Below are 14,076 nucleotides of genomic sequence, written 5' to 3' on the forward strand. Positions count from 1 at the left end.
TATGCTTTCCCAGGTAGGTTAATAAGAACAAACAGAATCTTATGAGCACACACGCACATAAGCCAGTTTTGTACAGTGAAATAATAATGTTTTGAGGCAATGGTCAATAGTAAAAGCTGCTTCTACACTCTTCAGTAGCTATCAGGTGTGTCTACAGGCGGTAGGCTGGCTGATGGTCTCTATGAGCAATGAAAACACAACCCTCCCTCTTCTCTGCTTCATGGATAGACAGATCTCCATGGCTTTATAAGTGGTTGTTGTACATTAGTCAGTGCTTATTAGCTGGTTTAATCTGCATGGACACACTCGGACATCCACATTAGTGAGGTTTGCCTCGTATGAAAATCACCTGAATGGTGCCAAGGCTGAAACAATGAACGATCAATTAATTCACTGCCCTTTTAACATCTGTCCTCATGCCATCCGCCTTGATGCGCCGAGTTCTACCCATCATGCATCCCAAGCAGGTTCAAATAAATGCTGAGCACAATCTGACAATATTGGACCCCGCTCTCTGGTTGTGTGCCAGGGTCTCCTGCAGCAAAAAAGCCCTACATTTGAGTTTGTCTGAGAGTCTGCCCAAGGCCAGCCTCCCTCTGCCCTGAGGTGTTTCTTTTCGATTCCTTTTTTCATTTCATTTTGTTTAATGAGACACACTGAGACAGACGGACTGACTGGAATAGACGTGTAGCACAGACTTGCTCTCATGCAAACTGATTGTGACGTGAGGAACTGTTTAGCCAGAGCTTCCAGATCATTCACGTCTTGTTGCTGCAAGATAGCTGTAGCCGATAAACTAGCATTCTTACTAGGTAGCCTGCAGAGATACCAAGGCAGTACAGAAACACCCAGAGTCCAGTTAATCTACATAAGAAGAGGTACACCAGAGTGATCTGTTCTGTTGTAAATATAAATGTGACAGGATGGTGAAAGCATGAGGACAGTGAGCTTTCTGTATTCGTTGTGACTGATAGAGATGACAGACAAACTGGCATTACCAACACTAAAAAGTCACACAGCCTTGGTCTCAGAAGCATTGTACAATGAAAACACTGGGAACAAGTCTTTTAATGTATGATGACATAGGATGACATTAATTACATGTGTGTTTTACAGTACTAGTACTATCTCGGCTTGGTTGTTAGAGGAGCGGAGACGTGAACACACATCCAGTTTGAGGGCTGAGCTGGGCGCCAGAGTCCGTATGCTATTAGTCACCTTTACAGCGGGTCAAAAAACAAAATGGCTAAAGAGAAGGCAGCTAATAGTGCACAGTTTCAGCAATCTTCATCACGGCAGCAACGACCTTTGAGCTGTTTCCTGGAAGAATTGCACTGCTGTTGTGAGTCCCACAAAATGTCGACCCGGTACCACTCACTTTGTTCGTAAAGAAATACATTTGTTGACCAGCTGAAGCATTGGCAAAGGTTTGAAGCAAGGATTGGCTCTAAGAGATGTAATGCAATGGTTTTTCTTTTGTTGAAGGAGCCCATCAGTACAGTGGCCTCAAAGGCCATTGAGGGGAATAGACATTGTTTGCTTTCTTTGCTGCTCTCATATTAAGTCCTGGTACATGGACAAGCATTACAGGTTCAACATAATATTCCATTCCCTGTATTTCTGTAAGCCAGCACTTGTATCATCTCAAGATAGTTGCAAGAGTAGCTGCAAAAAACAATTTCCTTTTTTCTCTTTGTTTTAAAATATCATTGTATAACGGGCTTCAGTTCACGTTACAGAACAGGGTCACCAGTTCGAAAGATCTACAGGTTATTCATCTGCAACAAATTGCTACCCTATTCATAAACATGGACACACTTTCATATAGTCTCAGGACATTGGATTCAAGTATATATATATACACACACACACACAACTAAAATGAATGAGGTAAAGACAGAAAAAAATAACCTCAATATCAATATATTATGAATTTTCTGTATCATTTCATATTAAAACACACAAAGTTCTTTGAAAGAGAGAGAAAAAAAAACTGAAAAGTAAGTCATTCATTGGTGTCATACTTTTTTTTTTTTTATCCAAATACCAGCAGAAGAGGAGAATGATTCTAAGACTCATGAACTAAGAGCAAACCCGTCTCACGGTCGAGTGTGTGGAGCTGAACGCAGCCACGCAGGATGGCCGGTGGGTTGTCGCTCAAGCAACATCGGCTTCAACAATCTCCTCGGTTTCCTGTTGTTTCAGTGGCAGAGCAAGTTGCCTTATCATAGAGAAATACAAAATTTTACTATGTACAGCACGTGTCAGAATAACCTACTCTGTTTTTCGTTATTTGGAGGGAGAGTCCGGCTGAAAAACTAAGGAGGAATATTTTTGGAGTAATGGCTAGTGGTTAAAAAACCAGTGAATAAAAATACATCAACAAATTAATACCGACATTTCTTCAGGTTTGTTCTCCACGTGGTTTAGCTCTATAGGACCAAGTCGAATCTATTCACTTCATCGTCAATTTCTGGGCTGGATGGCGACAACCCAAGTGACTGCTGCATCTAGAAACAACTTTAACGACTGCTATTTATCTGTGTTTCGCTTTAGTAGATTCAGATTACGGTTGTACAGACTTTAATATCAAGACTTAATCTCATTACAGAATCAACTGCTCCTTCCATTTCTGCACCTGTTAGTTTCAAATCTACAGTGTATGTATATTTGGCAGATACTTTGCATGTCGCACATTAATGCACTGGTTAAACACTCGGTTAAATCTACAATTAACATAAAGGGAGTAAGAAGAAATATATGTCTTCTGTACGTCTAGAGACAAGTGATTGTTGGCCTCTCTGTGAGCGGAGCGCCTCTGCTTTCATTCTCATGAAGACAAAAAATACAAGAAATCCCAGACCCGATCCAGACCCCAAAGACGAGATATAGCAGAAACAAAGAAGTGCATACGAATCAAAAAGAGCAATGCATTTCTTTAAAAGAGCAGTGTTTGCTTGTCCTGTCCTTCATTTCACCGTTCCTGGCGTTGTTCTTAAAAACATTTGACTGGCAACCCCGGTCGCTTTTCGTCACATCTCTAAGCAGTGCTTTGAGAGCATGTAAGGTTTTTCATATCGTGATGCAAACAGTCTAGGAGGGCGGTAGAGTTGGTAATAAGGTAGCAGTAAGGATGTCGGTGAGCTGGAGAGAGGGAGGAGGCGGTGGAGGACAGAAGGAAGGACGGAAGGGAGGAGGGAAGGAAGGAAGGAAGGAAGGAAGGGTGGAAGGAAGGCAGTGATGGGGGAGAGGAGGCGGAGGAGGACAGTGGTATTAACACTTGAAGAAAAGGCAGGCGATGGAGGCCAGCAGGAGCCACAGTGATCGAGATACGCAGGTGGCGCCGTTGATATCTCGACCTGTCCCAGGTCCTGCAGATAGAGAGAGAGAGAGAGAGAGTGAGAAACTAGAACAAGATTTTATTTGAAAGTCACAATAAAAGCCATTGAAATATCTCACAATCAGGTAACAGCCCTTTTATATGCAATTTACTGGTATTCCTAAATATACATGTGTATATATATATATATATATATATATATATATATATATTGTGTTGCTCGTCTCTGTGTTTCTACAAAACCGAATAGTTTTTAAGTGTTAATCATGACTCCAGTTGCTAATAAGGTAGCAACCCGAGTGGCAGAAAACAAGCAGGTCCACTCTCTCACCACTCTTTTGAAAAAGGATGACAGATATTTGGATATCCTTCATTTTGGTTTTCATTCAGATGAGGAGGTTGCTTTAAATTATACAATTGTTTACATTTGAGTCAGCAAAAATGTAAATATAGCAGTGATGTGTTTAAATGAGCTTCAGCCTCTCCAATGCTATAGATGACGACAGAGTGCAGGTGGTGTAGGGAGACATCTTGTGGTTGTGTTGTGCTATTGACTGCCATACTGTGATGGAAGCGACGGTCCAATTCATAATCCACAAGATACATAAAGTGGAGAAAATGTGGATTCCTATAGAACTTGGTGCGCTGCAACTTTCAAAAACAAGCAAGCAAACTGAAAAAAGGGTGTGGAGAAACCATCTTTGAAGAGAAAAGTCAAACAAATACAGAAAAAATAACAATAGAGCAGGACATAATGATTCGCTCTAAGGTTTGTGGCTCATTACATTAATTATTACAAAACAAAAAAATCTCATAATATCCAGATCATGTAATTAGTGAGTTGAAACTAAACTAACTAACTTTGATTTGATTTCTACTTTTCACTAAGTGTTTGCCTGTTTTTTTAATAGATGCAGATTAATGAGCTCTCTCTGCTCTCACCATGAAGATAAGAGTGTAAACGTCTAACGTGACAGTAACATAACATCAAAGGATAAGTTGAAATTGATTTGACAATACACTCACCCATCAACCAGATTTGTGCTGTACAGTGAGTTTAAGTGCATAGTTTCGCTGTCTGGTAACTGAAAGCTCATACTTTTTAAACTTTAAGTCATGCTTGTCTCTGTCACTAAAGCCTTGATACAAGAATTCATATTTTATCCTTTTTTCTTTTGTTGTATTTGTTCCTTGTCGCCCACTCACTTTTAATCCAGTATTGTTCCTGCTGCTTTATATCAATCATTTATCTGTTTAATGAGTCTTTGAGTGCCTTAAAAAGCACAAAATAAATAAAAAAAACATATATAATTGCCTTATAATAAATATATGATTACAGATTCCATATACCAGGTTCTGTCGGTTGTATAAAGCTGCTCTGTAGCAGCTGGATGTGTAAAGATTCCAATTGTTTGATAAAACAAGGTTGCCATGTCAACTTGATAAAGATATGTCAATGCTGTGTTATCGCAGATTAATTTAAATGAGACAGTTCACAACTTTTTCATGAGTGTAGCCACGACCAGCCATGAGAAATATGTGATTGGTCTGTATTGTGTTGCTGATGTTTGTGTATTGAAGAGAAATGGAGCAGGAACCATTATCGACCAAACATGATAATCACTTACATTTTTAGTAAAATAATAATCATCTATTTCAAATTCAAACCGTGAACCATAAAGCATATGACAATGACAGCTCTACTCACTATAGAGGAAAAGGCTGGCATTCTGGACGCCCAGTCGGTTTGTGGCCACACAGGTATAGTTCCCATAATCCTCTTCAGTGACATTGGCAAGCATGAGAATCGTGGTGGTGCCAAGGATTTGGATATTGATGCCCTGGGCATTGGACAGCCTGGGGAGGACAGACAGACAAAAGTGAGGAGAAGTTAAGGCAAATTATAAAGTGATGAAAATCAGAGAACTTGACGCCAGAGGGGAGTCAGGGACATGTTTGGAGAAATAATAAACATCTGGTGCTTCGGTGCAGGTAAAAGTGAAGGGGAAGAGTTTAATTAGCTAATAAATTATTCTGAATTTCTATCAAAAGATAATGAACACCTAGCTCTTTATTTTCAGCCTTACAGCAGGACAGGATTCAACAACAGGATCTGAATGTTTGTAATGCAACACAATGTGCTGCTTCTATAATGTACTGTGATATTAAATAGATCCATTTGATACTCTTTACAAACTCACTTTGTCAGCATGGCACATTTCTGCTTAGTCGTATTCATGAATAAATCATAATGTATTCTACTTTCTACCTAATTTCAACCTGACAGTTTCTGCTAAACCTTCGACCCACTGAAGGCCATGAGGTGGATATTTGAATACAGCCGAGCTGTATGATAATAAATGAAAAGCAGATCTAAACCACACAGTCACACAAACAAAAAAGCATGCGGTAACTGTGTGAGGGTACAGCTCTTTAGTTGCCTATTAACATTCAATGTATACTTTTGTGCTGACCGGGGTCAGTGTCATATAAGTGAAATCTCTGGGTCTAGGAGTCATGATTGTGAAGAACCTCTCTTTTTCTGCCAGAAACCTTTTTTATTCATTTCTGCACCTTTGACACAATGCTGCATTTAGAAGAAAAATAATCCTTGACCTTTGCAGTGTGATGCAGTTTTCAGAAAAGGAAAAGCCACTGTCCCTCTCTACTTTCCTTTAGGTTTGCAAAACAGCTGTCACGTCAAAACAGGATATAATCATTGCTTATAGGAGCTGTTTACTTATGTCTGAACGACAGACACATGATTTTGCTCTATTGTATTTCGATAAATTACTATTTGTCCTTTGCTTCCCGCCATCAAACCGACAGGATCATTGTCATCCCGCCGCCTTGGGAAAAAGTAGTAAAAATTAGTATGCTGCTGAAGTCCTACTCTTAATGACCACCTAACTTCTGACAATCAATTATGTCAACCTTGAATCTCTTTCACAGCAAATGAATCAATACAACTTGCTGACTCAGCTTGTACGTCGCTGGTGCTCCTTACATTATCACATCAGAATAAAACTCTTTTAATAACACGCTACCCATAATGGATTCTGCTTGTTCTGGCCTGATTGAGCCCTCTCCTATCGCGAATGACGCAGAGTCCATTTAAGGCGCCTCAACTTAATCCTGCTTAAGTCTGGGTAATGTGGTAACCGGAATTTGAGCAGGGGATCGAGAAGTTTGTGCTGACACATACTTGGCTGATAGAGGGTATTAACATAAAAAGGAAAATGCACATCATGGCGCAGCATAATTTGGCGAGCTGGGGGAGTGGGGAAGTTGATAAAGTGCTGAGGTGCTTCCCACAGGGACACCTTGGGAACAGTCAGTGTGTGTTTGCATCTGAAAGCGAGAGAGCGGGAGAGAGAGAGAGAGAAAGGGAGAGGGCAAGTGTTACGCCAGTGTCCCCACTCTGTCTCCAAGCAAACCCCATCCTCCAACAATAAGGCCAGCAGCAGATATATTCTCCAGTGTCTTCATGAGAAGTGAGTGTACTGTTAAAGAGGCCGACCCACAGAGAGCACTGAGGGAGCCAGATAACACACAGCGCTGCAGGGAGCTGAGATTCTCTTTACTGTAGATTACAGGGTGTGATTGTAACGCAGCAGCCGGGGGAAAGAAACTGACCCCGAACAGGTCAAAAGAGGCAGAGCTCTCTTTTATTTTCACTGTGAAGTTTTCTTGGTTGGCTTTACTCGCACAGAGGACCCACTCTTTTCAGATGCACTGCAGCAAAATAACTGGAAGGTAAAGAAGCAGTAACTGGATCTTCTTTTCTACGACCATTTATCAAGTTCAACATTTTTGCTGTCTATTGTAGGTTTTTGGCACGGGCAGACATCTGCAGCCTGCAACTTCCCACACTTCAAATTTCAAGTTCAACCTCAAAATGCCTGTGTCACTGCCATCTTCTTCATCTGGCACAATAGACAGGAAGTTGGCACACATGACTACCTGTGGGTGAAGTATTTTTGATACTGGACTTCCTTCATCACAGACAGAGGGCAGCAGTGCTCTACCGGCTATCTCGGGTGATCATGCCTTCATGCATTGAGGCAATCGGCTACATTAAACCCTCGATTGAAATGTTTTGACCCCTCTGTGTGGAGGAGGGCACGCGGTGTGTGGTCACAGGGCGGGCGGAGATGAAAGGCCGGAGCAAATCATCAGAGGGACAGATTTGATTCTGCAGTTTGGGAGCATCTAAAGTAGGTTATCACTGCCAGAGAAAGTGACAGACCTGTTATGATTCAAGGCTGATGATAAATTAAATCGAGAGTCCTGCTGAGACCCATAACCCGGAGATGATTGAAAACGGTCCGGCTGCGGTGACAGCCATGTATCAGCTGGCAAAACAACAAACATAAATGTCTGTCACGCCGGCTGACAGCTCATTTTGAAAAATCTCTCATGTTATAAACATGGACGGGGGGGGTGTACGGCACACAGAGCAGGAGAGACAGACGACTTTAAAGGATGCGTTTGTTAAGAGATGGCGATTGATTGTACAATCAGATGACTTTAGCATAACAATATCCTCTGACAGTTTGATCCAACTTCCACGAGTGAGAGAAGACAACCAGAGCGAGGGGGTGGGGGGGGCAGTGACAGCGATCAGTCGTGAGCTATCGGCCAGCTGCTTTTAGACCACGATGGATCGGTCCACTGAGGCCAATTAGGAGTGGAAGTGATGCAGAGTCCCTCAGATCCTCGTGGAGACAGAGATGCTGTGACGCTGCGTTTCATTTATATTTCGTAGCATGAGGTAAATCTGATCTGCTGAGGACATGAAGACTGACAGACGATGGACATGAATAAGATCAGGTGAGTGAAGCGTCTCCACTCAGAGGAGGAGAGAGGAAAACAAGCTCTGCAGTTGTCTCTGTGTTCACCAGTTTGTGCTGCAGTGTTTACTCCCGAAGTTTGGGCAGGTGAGAGCAAGGTTGTTCTTGTTTTTTTCTTCCAACTTGAGCCTATAACTGGGCCCAAACTATGACAGCTTAGTTCTCTTCCAAAACCGCCACAGTGCAGTTTGTTTGGGGGAAACAAGAGAGGGAGAGGGTTCCAATATGAACAGGGTTGGACCTGGAAATAACATTCAGTGCTTGGAGTAAAGGAATGTATTTTACTAACTTTCCTTCATCAAAGAAATCTGAAACAAAGGATATTAAAAGAACAAAAAGAGATTATGGAAAGCAATTAACCAAAATCAGATATAATGAGACTTTACTAATATAATCCTAGATCTGAATGGTGTCAGTAAATTGAAATACTTGTCAAAACAGAGAAGCTTTAATACAAAAACCCTGAAAAGTCAATTCTCAACTCTTTGGAACATGTGCACATGTACAACTGTTGTAAGAAAATACATAAATCACAAACTAAATGTTGATATTTTTCCTGTGAGAAGACTTTTACTTTCAAATTTACATATAACATAATATTCGTTTTCACAAGAAATGTCCTATTAAAGTGTATGAAAATATTTTTGAATCCTTTGAATTTATTAATAGTCAAATGCGTGTGCACAGAACGCCCGATATATGCAGGGATCAGTTTACATGTGGGTGTGGACTTCGAGACTTTTTTCTGCTCTTGGTTCCAGATTAACAAAGCTGCATTCAAATGCTAGAGGGAATCCGGGCTTTTGGTGAAGCTTGTCTGTATTTTAAAATCATTGTACACATTTTTAAATCTTATTTTCCATCATGTAATACAAATTTGTCACCTTTGTCTCTCACTGACAGTTACATTTATATTAGCATCAATGCCTCTGTTGCTTGGAAGTAGATTCTCATGACTTAATCGCTTGAACAGCAAGAACATCACGTACACGACTTGTCATGTTGTGATCACAAGCTCATGACTTTCATTTGGCGGCAGCATGTAACATGTCAGGTGGAAACAGTGAAACATCAGTTATTGTCAAACTTTACCTATTTATACCGGGCTATTCAGTTTTTCAGTTCAGGATTATACTAGTTAGAAATGTCAACTGGAAATGTAAGAGTTTCCATCTAGATATAAGAACACTGCTCATATCTACCTCTGTCTGATATAAAGAACACATGAAATTCAATAATTACTGCCTGGTGTATGTATCCACACATTCTCATGAAACACCAACTGTAAGTAACATCTTCCATTTGTGTTACAGTGTAGATTCCAGGGTATCCACTGATCTGTGTTCTAATGAGTTTAAACTCATACGGCCCAGGGGCAAGATCCAAACTTAACAATCAGGTAAATAAGACCCAACAGGCGAGAGACTCTTGAGGAGCAGATCCATAAAATTTACTGGCCAAGCAAGGATAAATGATATTATTACGGTGAATTATCATCATCATCCAAGGAGAAAGTGCAACAGCACGGGCACAGAGAGAGAGGGGGGGACTGTGCACCGGCACATAGCCAAAGTTCTCCAGGGGACAAAACAACAGAGATAGATGGAGGTTGGAAAAAACAGATAATGCAAAAATATTTCAACAACCATAAATCTTTCTCTTCAAGCACTGACATGATAGGCCTATTACTTCAGAGACCATATCTGTGATAACACTTGTGACACTGCTCCGATATTTTCCTCTAGATCTTCACTGAACTTTTACTGCTGTAGTTTGGGTGCGAGTGAAATTGCAGATCACGACGCTCTGCATGTGCACTTCTTTTTATCGAAAGCTTTTATTTTTATTTTTTCATTCGAGCCCCTCAAGTCCCAAAATGACTCAGGTGGTGAGTTTGCCGCAGAGCAGGGAATCTCTTTTGTTATTAGCTGGCGAGTGTTGAAATGCAGGTTGCCCTTGGATGTCATCACACTTCGATCTTTTCCGAAGTGTTTCCCAGATACATGCATGACACTTAGATTGATAGCTTTCCGATGAACATCAGTGTGTGACCACACATTTTGCCGACAGCCACAGCGCAGGGAGCCTGATTTCCATTTCAGTGGAATTACTTGCAGTGTGAGAAAAGGATTACTGGGACTATAGTTTCAAAATTGCATGCAGAAGAATGTCAGATCAGTTTAACTTTCGTCTTTTCAGAAGAATATCACAGAAACCACTGCCGTCTGACACTGCGATGTGTAATTAACAATGGAATAACAGCCTAGCGAGTGATTAAGTGGGTGATTAGTCAGTATCATATTATACAGATGATGTCATCGAATGAACACTGGGATATGACAATGGGAGCACTGTGAGGGCCGATCTGACAGGGCGAACAAAGACACCCATTACAAACACTTGTTGAAATGACACTGTCTGGCACAGAGAATAAAGAGATGAAGCAGTACATTTTGGTAGATGGGGAGGAATCTCAAGGAAAAAGATTGTAGGAAACCTCTGACCTAGGACTTATCTGTGAATAACCACAGGCTTAATCAAGCTCATAACAGGAAAGTTACAGGTGTCATCGCTGTATTCAAGTTGTCTCAAAGTGTGTAAGGTCACATCAGGTCTAGAAAATCATCATGCCTCAATCATAGAATTTATATAAAAAGGTCTCAAAAAAGAATCCTCCCACTGTACAGTAACAGCTTTAAATGCTTCTCAATGTGTTGTGAAGGCTTTTCTCAAACCCTGTTAATGTTATTATATGAAGGGAAGACTGTTCTCCATCCTGGATGCATTACAGAAGGTCATCACAGTAATAAAGAGGATTCAGAGCAATCTTGCTGGATCATTCTGTGTCTGGACATTTTCCGGAGCAGTCATTGCATGTCTGAAAGCAGTTTTCCAGTTGATATGGTTGTTTGTAATACCAGAGGTAAATGGCCCTGTTTAGTAGCTTGTTTAACTAAAGCATAATTATCTCACAAATTACCTTGAATCAGTGTGTTTCTGGCTCCATTTGATGTACTACGAGTGTCTGTAAATCTCTTCCATGGTCACACGACTTTGACGTGTCCCTTACTAATGAAGTCAGTGAGGGTTGACCATCTCTCTGAGGCAGCATGAGGCGTGCAGTATGTGGTGGAATACAGGTGTCTATTTGTGACATTGCTGAGGGAAAATGTACAGTAATTATCGAAATGTGCGATGAGTTTTACCTTTTTTCGTCCCTGTACCATTCGAACTCTGGTGTGGGCACAGCGGTGGCGTCACACTGCAGCGTCCCCATGCGGCCCACCTGAGTCTCTGAGCTCTGGGTTTTCTTTATTGTCGGCGGATCTGTGAAGTCACACAAGGACAGGACATGAGTCAGTTGATAAAACCAACAACGTATCCTTTCTCACACACAGTAAAAATCAAGGGACATGCTACCCCACTGCGGCTGCCGTCTTATTTGCCATCGTGTTTTCTATCAGTTTCCCTTGAAAACCTTGGATCGAACTTAAAGACTGAACAGGATTATTTATATGAGCTTGGCACAGAAAGGATAATCATTTGATCCCTTTTATCAAATGACAAATGATCTGGATTGGATGTCACTGATAACATTTTTTTTGTAAAAAAAACTTAATATCTTGGATAAACTCAAGTAATCAAGGGTTTCTGCTTTGAGCTTCTTTCTACAGTGTAAAGTTTAATTTCAGTTAAAGGCCATTCATCCCCAAGCAATCAATAGATTAGGGGACAAAAGTTAAAATTCAACAAGTTGATAACATTCATCATATACTTATAAAGATTTCTGCAAACATCACAAGGGCCAGGTATATGTCCCGCATGGATTAATGTCCGTTTTCCATTTTGGATCCAACCATAATAAATTATTTAATATAGAATTGTTCATCATTTATTTACCGCACTCAGACTTGGCTTAAGTACGGTTTGGGCAAACGGCCATACAATGGGGACTGTGTAACTCCTCTGGGGGGGGGCTATGTCTCATGAGCTGTTCATCAATCCTCAGCGACGTATGTTAGAGCTCTTCAGATCGGAACGTGGGCCGTAACAAGATGTAATTAGGTGATCTTGTTTTGAAAGTGTCTCTTAAGGACGAGGTGCTAGGCCTATGTGGAAATTACCATCGCGTTGACAGTCGCAATCAAACTTGCAGAGCTTTCCCTTTCTGCCTGTATACGTCTTGAGAGGACTGACAGGTGCTCCAGAAACATTCCAGATACAGCCCCCCCTCCCCTCCCCTCCCCCCCAGCCTTCCTCTTCACATGCTATTCTACACGTCTCTACCTGTGATGCAAGCCTTGACTTTCTCCTGCTTTTATCTGTTGAGTGTATCATCTTGTGAAATGCCTGACATAAAACGTGACAGGAATATTGATCAGTGAGTATAACAGCGTCCGCTGGGCTCAGCCATTACTTACAGTTCACAACCACATTGACGTATTTGACATCCGGCGTGGCCACGTCGTTGCTGGCCTTGCATTCGTAACGACCCGCCTGGTTTCGCATGATGCCTATAATGTCCAGGTACTCTTCTCCATCCAGCGGCTCTGCTGTAGGGAGGTGAAGAAGTGATAGAGGGACATAAAAGGGAGGGGAACAAAGAGAGAGAGAGAGAGAGAGAGAGAGAGAGAGAGAGAGAGAGAGAGAGAGAGAGAGAGAGAGAGAGACAGACAGAGAGGAGGTGGGAAAAGACAACGTTAGTGTTTGAGCTCATATCCTGAGCGATAAATTGTTCATGAATTTCAACCTCACTTTTCACAGGGACTCTGACCAACATTGTCTACAGGCCAGCAGTTCCAATAAAAGTGAAAATGACAAAAAGAAGGATCGTGTTGGATAAGAATTGGATGCAGATGGAGAATTTGTGATAATTGATGCCACTCTCTTATCAATGCATTAGTAATAAAGCTACAGCCAACAGTCAGTTAACTTAGCTTAGCGTAAAGACTGGAAATATGGGAAAACATTTTCTGTTAAATTGTCGAAAATTAATGCCAACCAACTTACCACAATAACCAACACCCACTAATTGATATATCATGTTTATCTCCACCAAGAAGACAGTGTTTTAGTTGGCATGATTATGTAATAACTACTGTCAAATTATCACAAAACATGGTGTGGATCAGCAAATAACCCAATAATATTTACGGATCGATTATTAGTAAATCTGGCTTCTTCTGAGACTACTGCCATTATTCTGCTACCCACTTCAGTTTGGCTTGCTGACTGTGGGAATGGAGGACACACAGATACATTAACAGAAGGAAACAACCTGATCTAGCTTTAAGATTCACAGGACAAACATAAGATACATTTATATTTAGGTACAAAAAGGACTGAATGTTGCTGAAATGTCACATTCAATAGTAAACGTATATTGGTATCAGACACGCATCTTTAAAAGTGTCACTATGATTGAAAATCACCCTCATTGCTCTGATAGACTTTCAACTTAAGAATTCTTTATTCAACCGCAGGCACTGCAATCTTCACTTTGGAAGTGTTTTCATCACACGTAAGCTGTTGCACTTGCATTACTCTTCCCATCACGCCGTGCCTATGATCTCGTCTCTGTCACATTCAAGATAACATTGCTAACAAGAGGAGCAACTCGATCGTGTCTCTAAAAGAAATAGCGTTCAGTCGTCGTTGTACATTAAATTGGCAGTTGATGCATTAATGTGTGATTAGCATTTTTACTATTATAGATTGTCATGGATGAGCTCATCTCTATACTGTTAGTTGTTTATTCTATAACAATGCATCGTATTTAACTGATTTCTTTTCAGTTTCTTTATACAAATCTGAATTGGAAAAGTAACCTGTAACTTGAATGAGTCATCAAATGAAGTAAAAAGTACAAAAATACACATTTTA

The 14,076-nt window shown here is 40.9% G+C and overlaps 1 protein-coding gene across 1 annotated transcript in view; it reads right to left on the minus strand.

Annotated features, from left to right (window-relative positions):
* Window positions 1-3,251: 3,251 nt before the first annotated feature.
* Window positions 3,252-14,076, minus strand: part of lsamp (limbic system associated membrane protein) — a 200,735-nt gene continuing 189,910 nt past the window's right edge. The window contains exons 5-8 of the mRNA XM_061073695.1: window positions 12,615-12,746; window positions 11,400-11,520; window positions 5,049-5,197; window positions 3,252-3,371 (exon numbers count right to left, since the gene is read on the minus strand). Coding sequence (XP_060929678.1) covers window positions 3,274-3,371; window positions 5,049-5,197; window positions 11,400-11,520; window positions 12,615-12,746 — 500 coding nt within the window. The 3' untranslated portion in view covers window positions 3,252-3,273. The remainder of the gene's footprint in view (window positions 3,372-5,048; window positions 5,198-11,399; window positions 11,521-12,614; window positions 12,747-14,076) is intronic.

The sequence above is a fragment of the Limanda limanda genome, chromosome 6 (genome assembly GCF_963576545.1).
Source record: "Limanda limanda chromosome 6, fLimLim1.1, whole genome shotgun sequence".
NCBI lineage: Eukaryota > Metazoa > Chordata > Actinopteri > Pleuronectiformes > Pleuronectidae > Limanda > Limanda limanda.